The sequence below is a fragment of the Microtus pennsylvanicus genome, chromosome 22, assembly GCF_037038515.1.
Source record: "Microtus pennsylvanicus isolate mMicPen1 chromosome 22, mMicPen1.hap1, whole genome shotgun sequence".
NCBI classification, from domain to species: domain Eukaryota; kingdom Metazoa; phylum Chordata; class Mammalia; order Rodentia; family Cricetidae; genus Microtus; species Microtus pennsylvanicus.
This window is the reverse complement of record NC_134600.1, coordinates 19,399,154-19,415,092: the sequence shown is the minus strand read 5'-3', so window position 1 is coordinate 19,415,092 and position 15,939 is coordinate 19,399,154. Positions and strand designations below refer to the sequence as shown.

Below are 15,939 nucleotides of genomic sequence, written 5' to 3'. Positions count from 1 at the left end.
CAGCTAACAACCAACGCTGACTCCAGCTCCCTGAGAGCCAACACCCTTCTCTGGACTTCACAGATAACCTGCGCTCTTGTACACATACCCCCCACATACACATACACATACGCACATGCTCAGAAATAAACCTTCAGGAAAAAGAAAACTTGTCTCTAGTCAGTGCCTCAACCTATAAAAATCCTTACTGTAGACACAGGGCCATCTGATCTCACAGTGATCTCACAGGCGGCATTGCACTGACCTCCCAGTATGAGAAGGAGCTAAGAAATGATCAGGGATAACGTAAACCCCTTGAAACTTAATTTAGTCTACCCCAATTTTCTCTTTTCTACAAAAAAAGCCAATAAATAGATAATAAAATAATAACAAAAGATCATATGTCGGTGAGCTGTTTACTGCCCTGCCCTTCTCATAACGAGATGTAATCCTACAGTCTTTTACGTGAGCACTAACAGGAGCTTTCTCATTCTGCTCCATGTGTATATGTGCATGAGTATGACCTATGTGCCTTTGAAATCTTGAAAGAACAGCTAACTCAAACAGAGATGAATTGCTGTGGGCAGTGGCACGTATCACTGAGCAGTCTTGTCACTTGTCACACTATGATGTGTCTGACCTATCATCATGGTGGCATTGCTAATGGCACCCAAACGGTTGGCAAGAAAAAAAAAAGAATTGCAAACAGACAAAAGAACAGAGCCAAGCATGGCATCTTGGGAGCAGCACTGCTCAGCTGGGCTCTGTCTGCGAGAGGCAAGCAGAGGCACGGCTCCTTTAAGAGAGGCTTCCTGACTCAGCTTTAGCAGCAAAAATTATGCGGCTCTTTGAAGAGGGTCTGCCACCAAACACTTAAATGGTGTTTATGAGCAGCCCAGCAGCATGCTTCTTGGTGGTGGCATGGACTTTGAAATACCACAGAATTGTGGTAATAAACATGGCTCCCACCAGTACCTCCATCATGAAGCTAGACTCTCAGGAAGCCAAGGAGTGGTGAAGATCCAAGTGGCAAGGCTGCAGCTTTAATCTGAATCATATCCCTTACCAAATTAAAGACTTATGTAGTCAGAAAAAGATGAATATATACAATAAAGACAGATTCAGACAAAAATGATAAATAGTTTACAGTGTTTTTTAAAAAAAAAAACGTAGGCTTGGGAGAGAAAAGGAAAAGGATAAAGTCCTTTAAAAAAAAAAAAGAAATGTAGTCAGATATGATGGCACACACCTTTAATCCCAGCACTTAAGAGGCAGAGGCAGAGGTAGGTGTATCTCTGTGAGTTCAAGGCCAACCTCGTCTACAGAGTGAGTTCAAGGGCAGCCAAAGATATACAGAGAAACCTTGTCTCAAAAACCTAAATATTAAAAATAGAGTAAAACATTAAAGCCATGTAAAGATGAAAAATACACAGAGAATCTGGATACTGTATATCATTGTGTTATCTTTGAATTGTTTGACTGCTGAGGAAGGAGAAACATCTGTTAAAACACATTTGCTTATAAACGCTGCTCGATTAATCCAACCTATAAATTTTAAAAATGCCTTGACTTCAACATTTAAGTCAAAGAATATGTTACTTGGAAGAAGTGATTTTGCTTTTGTTTCCACAGGAAATGAGAGGCTGTAGATTCATTCTGAGTTAAGAAAAATCAGGTTTGATCAAGGAAGACCCCCCCCCCAAGAAATTTCTAATAGGAGTGACTGGCCCAAATGACCCAACATTTCAGAGGACCTCTTTCGCAGATTCCTGGAGTTCTACATCCAGAACAGCTTCAAGACTGCTGGCTGAGATGATCCAGCCTCACAGAATATTCCAGTCAGGACTTGGACATAATCCTAAATTTTCTTTAGGGTCCCATAAGATTATCAGCACCCCTGACCAACAGGAAGACTAGAAAACTAAGCCCACATTTCCAAAACATGTATTATGGATGTTTATCTTTATTTAAAGTGTGGTTACAAGTTGTTATGAATAATAATCAGGAAAAAAAGCTAAGCAAAGGAGATTAGAGTCAGAGTTCTTGTTTTGAAAAAAGGGGAAATGCTGTGGGATACTGCTCTTGTACACTTTAAAAATTTGTCACACATTTTGGTTTAATAAAACACTGATTGGCCAGTACCCAGGCTGGAAGTATAGGTGCAGAAACCAGACTAAGAGAATTCTGGGAAGAGGAAAGGCTCAGTCTGCAGTTGCCTCCCAGGCATAGAGGAGGCAAGATAAGAATGCCTCACTGATAAAAGGTACCAACCCACATGGCTAACACAAACAAGAATTATGGGTTAATTTAAGTTGTAAGAGCGAATTAATAATAAGTCTGAGCTAATAGGCCAACCATTTTATAATTAATGTAGGCCTCTGTGTGTTTCTTTGGGATTGAACAGCTGCGGGACTGGGCAGGACAGAAACCTCTGTTTACAAATCATCTTCGTGCCTACCCTGTGGCCTCCACTGGACTTGCCTTTCCCATCTCATCCTTTGTAACCAGTCATGAATTATAAGATGCCTAGGATAATGGGCACACTCTGATGGTACAAAAGTCACACTGCTCAAAACATGGTGGTTGTATTGTTTAACTATGAAATGTCCCCCATATGCTCATGTGGTGGTGCTCATGGTACTACTTTGGGAAGCCCAGAGCCCTTAGGAGCTGGGGCCCACACGGAGGATGTAAGTCACTGAAGATGGTCTCCTGTTCCTTCCTAGGTATCCATCCTGTCCTCCTTGCCACATAAACTAAAACCTCTCAAACCATGAGGAAAGTGAATCTTTCCTTCTTTTAAGTTTACGTCAGATAGTTGTCATGGTGATGAGAAAGCTGACATGGCAGCAATTTTTTTCATCTGACAGATTAACTACTATGCAATATAGCAGGCTCTATGCTAAGCCCTCGGGGTACAGAAGAAAAGATACGACTCCTCTTCCAAAGGAGCCAGAGTCTAACATATATTCAAGCCTGGTTAACTTAATGTTTACTTAATTTCTCTGGAGTAGAGTGAGTGCCAGTGTTTCCAGAGTTCCTGGCAGGACTCTAAGGCACAGTCACCACTGAGTCCAAGTGGCACTTAGGTATAAGTGCAGTTTTCTGAGTTAGCCAGAACCCCTGAAGTCTCTACTATGAGGCCCCTAGCCTGCATTGCCTTCTCAGCGCTGTACCAGGTCCCGAGTCAACCAAGTTTTAGACACTAGAACTGCAAGGTGCCCCTGGCTGCTGGCTGAACCCCAACTCATTTCCTTTGGGGAAGTCATTCTCCTAACCTGTTCTGCTGCCGGTGAGGCGCTCCTACTTGAGGCCCTGCTTGCTGTCTGGGTTCTCCTATCCATCCCCTGATTATCCTACCTGCTGCTGTTTCTCTGGCAAGAATACCTGCAAGCTTCAGAGCCTACCTGTTGACCTTGTTGATCACCCTAGGCCAGGTCTCTCGTCTCCTATCTGATCTGGCTCACCTGGCCTCTACCTCCATTGTTAGTGCAAGGCCATCAAAAGTAGAAAATACTGTTTAAAAGTACCAGACATCAAGAAGAAAATGTCTCCTTGGGCATCACCAAGTTTACTAAATAGCTCTAACCTGCTCTGTGTGTAGTTTCTTTAGCTAACAAGGGTCTTGGGAAAGCACTACAGGCAGACTTAGGCTGTTGTCTGGGCTCTTGTTACCAACACAGTTAGACTGCAGCTGTAGCCGGGCAACATCTCCTTGGAGCGTCTTTGACTTCAAAGGGAGCCCAGTGATCCTGCTGCCTCCAGTGGGTTAGGTGAACTTTCAGCTGAAACCCAATTACACTTGAAGTATCTTGTTAGGTGTATTTGTGGTACGCTGTTACTTGATAAGCTTTACTTTCTACCCAAGAATTCAATAATGTATCACAAGTGAAGGTGTTCTTCTCAAATGAAAAAGGTAAAGGATTTCTATGATCTGAAAAGAAACCAGAGTATTTTCTGAACCAAGTTTGCAAGTTTCACACCCCAAATCTTGAAATGGATAACATTTCTCCCCCTTCTTCTTCCTACTCATTCTAACACAAAGCAGGCTTAGTAAAAGTAAGGCTTTTTTTTTTTTTAAAGCATTAGGCTACATTTAAGTTTTGTTAGCCAGCAACTTACAAAACCGTGAATCCTGGTTTCTAGCCTATTTGGCTTTGCAGAATTTTATGAATGTCTGTCCTAGCTCTCATTATACCAAGCTCCAGACTCCACTGTTCCCACATGATCATAAACGTGATGAACATACGGTCCTCCCAGGGCACATACAGGGGCTACCATGCAGTAGCAGCTTGAGAAAGTCCTGTTGCAAGAATGAACACGCCTGCTGACTGCCACAAATCTGAAAGGTCACCGGGAAGCATTTTGACTTCTTCCCTAAACTGTGAGCAGAGAAAGTATTCAAGTCTGCAGCTGCCGACTAGAGTTCTAGTCCAGGAACTGAATGGCCAAAGCTGCAGCTTTCGGTGCCTGTACCGGGGGGGTCAAGAGCCAATCCCCCAGAGATGGCTGTGCTAATGCCACCCTTGGCAGCCTTCGCTGAAGGCATGGATTGAGAAATTGATTTGAGTTTTCTTTAATCAAGCTGGGAACCTATAGCTTAAAGGTGCTTTCCTCTACAAGACAGTGAGTTCCCGCATACAGTAATATAAATTCTCTCTGGGGCAGATGCTGCATGGGAGCCTTCACAGATACATATCCTGGTGCCTTTGTGTGTCTCTTCCTAGCAGTTTTCCGCTTTCTTTGGAACCCTGCAAAGGTTACTATGAGGTGTGGCATTCCCGGCCTCACACTGTAAAGATCACTTTTGTCAAAGACCTATGTATAAACTAACTTAGGAGCAGATGAAAACAGTCGTGAAGAAACGGACGTCTTGGGCAGCCTGTTCCTCTGAGGGTGCACTATTGATAGCCTTCAAGTAACCAGAGTTTCAAGGAGTAGGAGATTCTCTGTTTATGTTTTCATCACCAGGAAAAGAAAGAGGACATTCTCAGCTTGGCCTGTGTTCATTTCACTCCAGAAAACAGGGGCACACTAAAACAAAAGTCCTCCCTCCAGAAAACAGGGACACACTAAAACAAAAGTCCTCACTCCAGAAAACAGGGGCACACTAAAACAAAAGTCCCCACACCAGAACGAATAAAAACAAAAGGTGCTGCTTTCTTTTAAGAAACTTCAGGGAACAGAAATAAAAACTTTAAAACAGAACAAACTGAATAAGAATGGAACTCCTAATCATTTTGTAGTGGTTAGGAACTAACTGAGCAATGAGCACCAGAAACTTTGTTCTCATAATACGGGAGACACTGTCTTCTCTGGCCCATCATGGCTTCCTTGAACCTGTTAGAGAGGGCTGCGTTAGCTCAGTCAACCGTGCACGCAGGCCCATTATTAGTTTAACCTATGACAAACTATGGTTGATGGACTAAATCTCTCCGGTTGCTTCTTTGCATATGGCCCACAAGTAATAGTGATTTTCAGATTTTTAAATGATTTTTTAAAAGGTCAGATAGAGTGGCCCACACCTTTAGTCCTAGCATTTGGGAGGCATATATTTAAGGCCAGCTTGGTCTACATAGCAAGTTCTAGGCCAGCCTGGGCTACATCATGAGATCTTGCTTCAAAACAAAACAAAAACAAAAACAGAGTAAAAAACAGCTGAGAAAACATCAAAAGAAGATTACTATTTCAAGGTATGGAAACATGATGTGGAATTCAAGTTTTATAGTATGCATAATTTATATTATTTATACAATGTGCAGAATGCATGATATTATATGACATACGTATGTAATGCCCATGAAAAGGTCCTATTGGAGCACAGCTCCTATCTGTCTGTGGTTGTCTCCATGCCCTGGCAGGCCAAGGTTGTTAACAAGGACCATACGGCTGTAAAGCTGGAAATACTACCTTTCCTTTAACACAAAGTGTGCTGACCTGTGGTCTAACTTCGGAGATGGAATTCTATACAGTCTCCACCTGTGTAAGGGCATGCTCACTCCCTGCTACTGCAGCTTCCTCTGTGACTGGAAAATACCTTATCAGGGCTAAAGGCCAGGTCATAATAGGAACAGTCTCGTGGGGGTGCTTGCTTAGAATTGGTCCAGGAAGAATACCTTGTGGTTAGATGCTAGCTAGCCACGGTAGCTCCTAGACTACTTCAGACCCAGCTCATCCTACTCTGAGGCTCCTGTAAAGGAATACATGATTGGCATGTGCTAAGGGTATAGGTACCAACTACTTAGATGGCATCCACTGTTGTCTGAGAGTGAGAAATAGGATTAAATTTATAAGGACAATGTTCATTTATGTTTTAGTTCTATAATATACTTTTACTTTTTAATTTTATTTTATGTAAATGAGTGTCTGACTGCGTGTATGTCTGTGCTCCATGTGTGTACCTAGTGCCCAGGGAGGGTAGAAGAGTGTGTCAGATCCCCTGGAACAGGAGTTACAGACAGCTGAGAGCCGCTATGTGTGTACCTAGTGCCCAGGGAGGGCAGAAGAGTGTGAGATCCCCTGGAACAGGAGTTACAGACAGCTGAGAGCCGCTATGTGGGTCCTGGACTCGAACTGGGGTCCTCTGGAAGAGCAGATCTTTTTTTCCCCTTTGGCATTTGGATTAAACTCTGGCTCCTGTGCATGACAGTTAAATGGTCCACTGCTGAGTGACACCCTAAGCTGGGGAGGAATATTAATGGAAATGAAAGGACCCACCTGGACGTGTTTCTGCCACCACCGGGCCAGCAAGATCAGAAGGCTTCCCAACACCCGCCTGGTTGATGGCGCGGACGCGGAACACGTAGCTGACACCCTCTTGGAGGCCTTGCACCTGGAATCAGCAGGTTTGGAGTAATGAGTGTCTGATGTCACAAGAGCAAGTGTGCTCTTCCTCAATAGGGGTCAATCCCTCATCAAGGAAACAAGGCTTATGCTCCTGGGCTGCCTCTGCCATCCAGGCGGCTCTGACTTTGGTCTCGCCTCTCTGTGGACCAGCTGTCAGAGGATGAGTTGCTAAAATCCCTCCCAGCCCTGTCATTCTCATAGTCTCTCCCAAAGCAGAAACATGTTCCATGTTCCCGAAATGCATGCTGCTTTGGATGAATTAGCTGCTTTATTCTTTGATCCAAAAGATAAACTACAGAGTGTTCAAAATAGCATTTATGTTACACACCCCGCAGTGATTCCCTTGGCAAAAAGACATTTTGTATTTGCCCAAAAGTTCATTACAGAAGCTGGAGAGATGGCTCAGACCACTGGCTGCTCTTCCAGAGGACCCCACTTCAATTCCAAACAGCCACATAGCGGCTCTCAGGGGTCTGTAACTCCTGTTCCAGGGGATCTGACACACTCTTCTGCCCTCTGTGAGCACTAGGCACACACATGGTACACAGACATACAAGCAGTCAGAACACTCATTCATATAAAATAAAATAAAAATAAAATTGAAAAGTATACTACAGCAAATCATAAATGAACATTGTCCCTGTAAATGTAATGCCTATTTCTCACTAAATAGGAGACTAATATAATTGTGAATTTAAAAACTTGTGAATAATCTAAGTGTATTAAAATTCTATACCCTCTTAGAGAACCAGCCCATATGTCCATCAACAGTTGAATTGATGAAGGAAATTTGATATTTATACAATGGAATTTTGTTTAGCTGTAGAATGAAATTATAAACCGGGCTGGTGTTGGCTCATGCCTTTAATCCCAGCACTCGGGAGGCAGAGGCAGGCAGATCTCTGTGAGTTCGAGGCCAGCCTGGTCTACAAGAGCTAATTCCAGGACAGGCTCCAAAAGTACAAAGAAACCCTGTCTTGAAAAAAAAAGAGAGAGAAATGGGTAGAACTGGAGATCAGGGTGCTAAGTGAAACATGCAAGTCTCAGAAAATGACCTTGTTTCTTCTCATACATGGAACACAAATTTAAATGCTTACATATGGAGGACATAGAAAGAGAAAGGAAAAGGCCTAACGTGAAGGAGAAACGGGAAGAACAGAGGTTAATGGAGCTTAGTAATATAAAAATGGAAGGGGGACTTTACAGGAAGAGGAAAGAGGCCAGCAATAGGGCATGGGGGAGAAAGCAATGGAAGCTGGGAGGAGGCTGGGAAAAAGGATAATGATGTTTGTGTTTAACAGTGTTACAGTGAAACCCATTGCTTTGCATGCTAACAGAAATAATTAAAAATATTCTACATCCTTGGTTTTTAAAATGATTTATTACTGTTGTCTATAAGCAGTGGACAGGGATACCGCCACGCCACAGCACACATGCAGAAGTTAGAGGACCACCTGTGAGAGTTGGCTCTCTCCTTCCACACGGGGGGTCTGAGGACTGAACTCGGCTAGCCAGGCCTGGCAGCGAGTGCCTTTCCTTGCTGGGCTCTGCAAGTATCAGCCTTACGCCCAAGGGTTTTTTGTTTGTTAGTTCCTAAGTTTTTATGTGTATGAGTATTCTGCCTGCTGGTATGTTTGTGCACGCCTTGCTTGCCTGTGAAGGCCAGAAGATAAGGGCATCAGGGCCCCGGAATCTGAAGTTATACATGGTTATGAGTGGCCATGTGAATGCCTGGAGCTGAACCTGGGTGCTCCGCATGGCAGAGAGGTCCTCCAGCCCTCTCAGGTTTAAATACTCAGGATGGTTGCTGAGAACATGTTTCATAAATTTGTGAATTGTTTGCGCTCTGTGTTGTTACTGTTCCTACGATTAACAATGCTGTTGACGTTATCAAAATTCTTTTTTATTTTTAAAACATATAATTTAAAAGAGTTGTTTTATATCATTTTGAGTGAGGTAGCCCAGACCCAGAAAGACAATTATCACATGTACTCAACCATAAGTGGTTTTTAAACATAAAGCAAACAAAACCGCCCTACAAACCACAATCCCAGAGAACCTAGACAACAATGAGGGCCCTAAGAGAGACAAACATGGATCTAATCTACATGGGAAGTAGAAAAAGACAAGCTCTCCTGAGTAAATTGGGAGCATGGGGACCTTGGGAGAGGGTTGAAGCGGGAGGGGAAAGGTAGGAAGGGGAGCAGAGAAAAATGTAGAGTTCAGTGAAAATCAATAAAATTTTTAAAAAGAGTTGTTTTAGGAAGGAATTTAGGTGTAATTTCTCCCATAATGCTGTGGTAAGGCCAACATTCAAATTGTGATTTAAACCAAACAGTGCTGGGGAACATGTAGTCAAACAACAAAGCTTTTTGACTCGGAATGTGCTTATGCTCTGACAGATTTTAAATCTAACTGCTGGGCTGGGTTCTGACGGCAGCAGAACGTGATCACACAGTGATAGCTCTCACTGGAACTAATGAATTTTGCTTTCTGGTTTTGTTTATGAAACAAGGTCTCGTGTAGACCAGGCTGGCCTGGAACTTAGTAGAGGCTGACCTTGAGCTCCTGGTTTTCTTGCTAGGATTACAGGCTTGCCACCACACCTAGCTGAGATACTGAATTTTCAGAAATAATTTCAAAATTGAAGTAAGTTCAGTCTGTAAATGAACTTAAACTAGGGCACAGAATGCAATGTATTCCAAATTCTACACTGAGAACAGAACAGGAACAGAGCGGTCACCAGGTGCCTGTCCCGAGTACACCTGCTGCATGGGTAGTGAGTGGCTGTGAGCTGGGCTTCTGTAACACAAGGAAGAGACCGACATTCCAGAGTCAATCAGCGATGAGACAGTACACCTGCGCTCTTCCGTCACTCTGGCACAAGGACAAGAACATGACTAACTCATAATCTATGCACGCACACTCTTAGATTTCTTTTCTTTCCTATTATCTTACCAGGAATTATATTGTCTCCTTGCGTCCACGCCTGTGTCCCTCCTCTAATTATCAATACAGTTATGAACTGCTTCGTAGGAATGCAGTATGGAAATTCTGAGTGGCTGTGGTAAAGTCCCACTAATTAAGCTATAAACTATGGAATCATAATCATTGCCCACTATGGATTTAGGGTCTTTGGGCACTCATCTGTGCCTAGCCCAGGGGAAAACACTCCTTCGCAGCTCCCAGCCTGCACACGTGCGAGAGCCTGTTGCTTCTGAGCAGCATCTGTGTTGGGCAGGCACAGGTTCAGTGAGCACACTCAGGGAAACTGGAGGTCAAGAGTTGAGTGCACCCATTCCAAGGAGCTCCGAGTGCTCCTGCGAGCACAGGCACACCCGGGAAGGCAGGGTGAGACAGGGCATGACTCCAGCCAACCTGTGGTTACAGCAGTACCAGTGTGAACTCTGAAAAAGGGCACCCTCCAGGGAAAGGACACTGTCAGAAACGATTAGAGGAGGAACGAGGGTCACCTTTGGGGGACAGCAATGAGCAGTAACGTTTTAAGATTGGGCAGAACAAAAACTGTGAGAGGGGTATGTCGGAGCAAAGAGGGAAAGGAGAGGGAGGAGGAGCTGGTGGCTGCCTTCCAAAGCCAGATTAAGGAATTCAGGTGAAATGTCACCAAACAATTTCAAGCATCAAAAAATTCCCTAGCCTTAATGCCGCCAAGTGGATGGAATCTTACCAGGAGCCTGATAGATGAACTTGACTCTGACTGTGTTAGCTTAGTGTTAGTAGCTTTCCTCTTTAGAGGGAAAAGGCATGCTGTAGATCACAGGGCATCCTCTCACCCTCAGATACTTGTTCCCAATGGCTGCCTCATTGAGACCTCGCCACTGGTCATCCTTGGCACTGGCTTCCTTCAGGTCCACAAAGTAACCAGTGACTGGAGTCCGCCCTGAGTAGACTGGAGGCTCCCACTGGAGAACCAGGGAGCTCTTCCTGACTTCGCTGAGCTTCAGGCTGTGTGGTGGTCCTGAGGTAGGGAGAGAGAGCAGCAGAAGTCAGTGTGCCCGAGGAGACTCACTATGCGTACATTCACACCCACATCCAGGGTCTCTCAGCTGACTCTCCTGCTGCTGTTCTGTACAGCAATCTCTCTGTCTCCTGAAAGACGCATGTTGGGACCACTGCAAGTTCCCACAGCAACTACTTATGCTCTGCAACTACTTATGGCACAGGTGGTCAAAGGCATGCCCAGATGCCCTTTGGGGCCGGATCAAGCATCCCTCAGGCTGTTCTTGGGTGGACAAGTCATCGCTGATTTTAATCACTCTTAGGGCAGTTAGCCGACAGTCCGCAGAAGACAAGGGAATTGATAGCACTCTGAAGGAAAGACACTATGATGTGTGCTGTGTGTACACAGCTGCATCTCTAGAGAGTCTGAGCTATGACATCACCACCTGTGTCTGTGTGTCTGCTCTTCAAATAACAACTTCTGTCTAGACAGCCAATCAAAACCACCTGAAGTGTCTCACAGTGACCTGACGTCAACTGTGATAAGGTATCAAACCACGTGGCAGAATATAGATAAAAAATATGGGTCTTTGATTATAAAAATAATCGAATCTGTAGTCATATTAGGTATGTTTTCAAGGTTAAACATATACTTAGATAAATAGTCTTCAAACACTTCAAAGACACACAGAACACCCCGAGACTTTTCATGACTGTGAGGTAGTATAACTGTAATTCTTACCTCACGACTGTTTTGCTGTGTATAATTTTACTATGTTAAAGTTAAAACATTCCTTTTTAATTATACGAAAGGGAGAGATGCTGTAGAATAAGCTTTCTGTACACTGTGAAAATATGTTGCACTTGTTGGTTTAATAAGAAAGCCAGACTAAGAAAACTCTGGGAGGGGGGGCAGAGTCACCAGCCAGACTCTGAGGGAGCAGGACATGTAGAAAACGAAGTAACAAGCCATGAGCCACACAGCAGAACATAAATCAATAGAAATGGGTTAAGTTGTAAGGACTAGCTAGTAACAAGACTAAGCTATCGACCAAGTATTTATAATTCGTAATATCTCAGTTATTTGGGAGCTGGGTTCTTCTGTAGACAGGGTTCGGACAGAGGAGGGAGTGGCAGAGTAAGTGGAGTAGGCAAGGTGGCTGTCCACACAGAGTGTCTTCATGTGGTCTGGAGTGTTTATAAAATCTATGATTATATCATGCCAATGATTAGATATGTTGATGATTAAAGCCAGGAGGAGTCCTGTGTCATTCAGAATATTTAGGTTTTGGAAATCAATGCCCAAATCAGAAGCAAAATTAGATCACTTACAATATGCATATTGCTAGTTGGGACCTTAATACTTAGGAAGTCTGTCTGTAGTTGGTATTTGTATGTGTTTGGTTTTATGGCACTGTATGAGATGTAAACATGAGTAAGTTTTTCTGCTTACTTCTTTTTTTCTTCCTCATGTACACAACCACCTCCATGATAACCTCTACAGCAGACCAGGTTCCCAGACTGCCGAGGGAAGAGGATGGTGTGTGAACATAGAGATACTAGAGCTTAGGAGAGAGGCAAGCAGAGAGGGGCAGGCACACATCCTAGGTAGGCATGATAAGCCGATGTAGAACTTAATATAGAACTATGACAAGGGAGGAGGACGGACAACAGGGAGAAGCCACCATCTTGGTTGGGTCTCCAGAAGGAGAGCTGGGTGTTGACAGATGAGCGCTTCAAAGCAACACAGCTGTGAAGGATGCAGGAAGTGGTTCTAATATTAAATAAATAATAAATCTGTGGTGGGATATGAACTGATTCTCTCAAGAGGCCTTTAAGAGACAAAGGAAAAGTTTGGGAGTCCTTCCAAATGTTCACTTGGCACTCAAATTGTGCTTCTGCCAGTCCTCCAAACAGAGGCTGAGCAACGGCAGCTATGGGTTTTAGTTGAAAGAGTAGCAGGAGGAATTGATTTTCAAGTTTACATTGCTAGCTATCATTTACCTTTTATTTAATCCGATCATAAAATATTTTAGGTAAGTATAGCAAGCATATTCTCGTCTCTTAAATGTCAGCTAGGTAGTACTTTAGTTAACTCCAGACTGTAGATTTTGCTGCAGGAAAGACATGGTTTGCACTTTACCTGGGACAGCGATGGTCCATTCTTCACACCTGAAGCACTCACTCACTGCAGAGGGGGCCCCCAGCCCTGCGATGTTCATGGCTGACACTTGGAACTGGTACACTGTGTTTTCCTTCAAGTTGTCAATCTATAACATTGATAACATCACAAGCAGTTGTTCAGCGTTTTATTTATTTAACTCTGTGTCACAAACATACCCTATGGTGATCTAGTTTTATTCCCTGTGCTTAACATTTAACCTATTTACTCTACATGTTGGATATATCCTAGGGTGACCCCAGTAAGCCACACCATTTTATAATCACATTCCTGCTTGTAGCCTAAAGAACACTCTCCTGTATCCTGTTCCAGGGAATCTGATGCCCTCTCTTGGCCTCTAAGTGTACCGGCACGCACATAGTGCCTATTCAGACAAGCAGATATACACACATGCACACAAATAAAAATAAAATTTAAAAAACAGTAATTGTACCAGGAGTGGTGTTGGACAATTTTAATCTCTCGGCACTTGGGAGGCAGACATAGGTGGATCTCTATGAGTTTGAGGCCTCCCTGGGCAAGACAGCTAGTTCCAGGACTGCCAGGGCCCTGTCTCAAAAGACAACAACAAAAGAACAAGACAAAGCAGAAACAAACCAAAGGCCCAGGTAATTAATAATATTAAAAATCACAAGTCAATAAAATATAGTAGCATACAAACCAGGAAGAGGGTAAATGACATACTTTGAGGTTTTATGTTTCTGAGATGAGGGTAAAACAAAGAGAACAACAATGAATTCTAAATTTGTTCAGCTACCCATAAGAAATCAACAGGATCTATGATAGATTTGGAAAGACAGACCCCAAATCACAGGATCTATGATAGACTTGCAAATATAGACCTGAAATCATAGGACCTATGATATAATTAGAAAGATAGACCCCAAATCACAGGATCTTTGATAGATTTACAAAGATAGATCTGAAATCCCAGGACCTATGATATAATTAGAAAGATAGACCCCCAAATCACAGGATCTATGATAGATTTGCAAAGATAGATCTGAAATCCCAGGACCTATGATATAATTAGAAAGATAGACCCCCAAATCACAGGATCTATGATAGATTTGCAAAGATAGATCTGAAATCCCAGGACCTATGATATAATTAGAAAGATAGACCCCAAATCACAGGATCTACCTTTCAAGGCAGAGTAGGAGGAGATGCAACGATGTTTAAACTATGCCCAGAGCCAGTACAAGACCTCAGTGCATAAAGACACTGCCAAGCCTGACACCATGAGTTCAATCCCCAGCACCACAAGATATGAGTGTTCTCTGACCTCTAGATAGGTGGGTACACACAAAATTAACAAATCTATACAAACGTTTTAAATATCCAAAAGTAGTCAATAAAGAACAGAAAAATGTACATGACAGAAAGACCCAGTAGAAAGTACAAAATTAGGTGATTAGGTTAAAATAAGGTTAATATTCCTACACGACATAAAATATAAACTGTCAGACAAATGGAACTATACTTTGGTTTTATTTTTTTGTTTGTTTTTTTGTGGGTATTTTTGCTTTTTTTTGAGACAGGGTTTCTCTGTAGTTTTGGAAAGCCTGTCCTAGAACTAATTCTTATAGACCAGGCTGGCCTCAAACTCACAGAGATCTGTCTGCCTTTGCCTCCCAAGTGTTGGGATTTAAGGTGTGCACCACCACTGCCCCAGCTTGAACTATGCTTTTTTTTTTTCTTTTTTTACAGAGTCTCATTAGAGCCCAGGCTGGTCTTAAATTCTTACCTTACTTGCAGAGTGCTAGGATTGTCAGCCTATGCCACGTGACTTAATGTTGGGCTATTTCTAAGGGATGCATAAAAAGTATTACAGAAAGAGTGAAAATTAAACAATGAAAAGTTACATGCCGTGTAAACACTAGCCATTGTTGTGAATCATCATCTAAGTATCTGCGTTTTCAGATGGTCTTAGAACCCCTGTAAAAGGTTAGTTTGACCTCAAAGGGGCTGTGACCCACAGGTTGAGAACCGGTCCAGAACATCTTCAAGTGCAGAAACTGTGTGATCCTGGCACAAAGGAGGCCTTTCCTCCAAAGGGCACAAGATCACTGACCATGTTTACAGCCCTAAAGATTGCTGCAGTTCAGTAAGAAAGCCACGAGAAAAATGGGCAAAACTACGAGCAGGCATGCATGAAAGAGGAAATAAAAATGAAGCCTATCTACAGGAAAAGACATTTCAACACACTCGACACTCTGATGATCAAAACTGAGCATGTCTGAACAGCAAAATGTGGGCAAGGATGCAGAGCGGGAACTACACACTTTAGGAAGCAGTACAGAGAAAAAGTGGAAGGAAAACAGAGCCACGGACTCAACAACTCTACTTTGGTAATGGCCTAGAGAAATCATTGCATATATGTACTATCAGGTATGTTCACTGCTATATTGTGTGATGTAGTAAAAAATAAATAAATAAATGACCTACATGGCAATCAATGAGGAATGGAAGGCATAGTATGGTAAAGTCACATGACGGAATACCATATGTAATTTTAAAAAAGCTGTACATAGAAACGGGGAGAATTCAAGGATACAATGTTGCAGCTGGGCAGGGTGACCCACGCCTATAGTACTAGCACTTTGGAGGGGGAGGAGTAGGGTCGCAAGTCTGAGGTTAGCCTGGGCCACATGGAGAAAACTCGTGACCGAAAACAAATAGAATATTTTGTGTCAGCATCCTGGTCTGTGTGCGACATTTCATAAATTTCAAATATTAGCTAGAGTGTGGCACTGACTTCCAGGTGGACTATTTCCTGGCCTGCTCTCGCCTTGTTCTGGACTTTGACTGTGTGGGTGTCTGTGAGTGCTGGAGAGCTGGTAACTGGGCCCAGCAGGTGATGCTCTACCAAAGCTGTGCCGACAGAGAGAGCCACTGGGATCTGTGGCAGGTAGTGTAGTAGAGAGCTCCCCAACAGGAGAATATCGGTTCCCCTTTCTGGCCATCACAGC

General features: G+C 43.2%; 1 protein-coding gene across 1 annotated transcript in view; it reads right to left on the bottom strand.

Moving 5' to 3' along the window:
- Myom1 (myomesin 1) overlaps window positions 1-15,939 on the bottom strand; it is a 126,816-nt gene that overhangs the window by 36,963 nt on the left and 73,914 nt on the right. The window contains exons 19-21 of the mRNA XM_075955986.1: window positions 12,929-13,055; window positions 10,620-10,804; window positions 6,697-6,811 (exon numbers count right to left, since the gene is read on the bottom strand). Of these exons, the coding sequence (XP_075812101.1) occupies window positions 6,697-6,811; window positions 10,620-10,804; window positions 12,929-13,055 (427 nt within the window). The remainder of the gene's footprint in view (window positions 1-6,696; window positions 6,812-10,619; window positions 10,805-12,928; window positions 13,056-15,939) is intronic.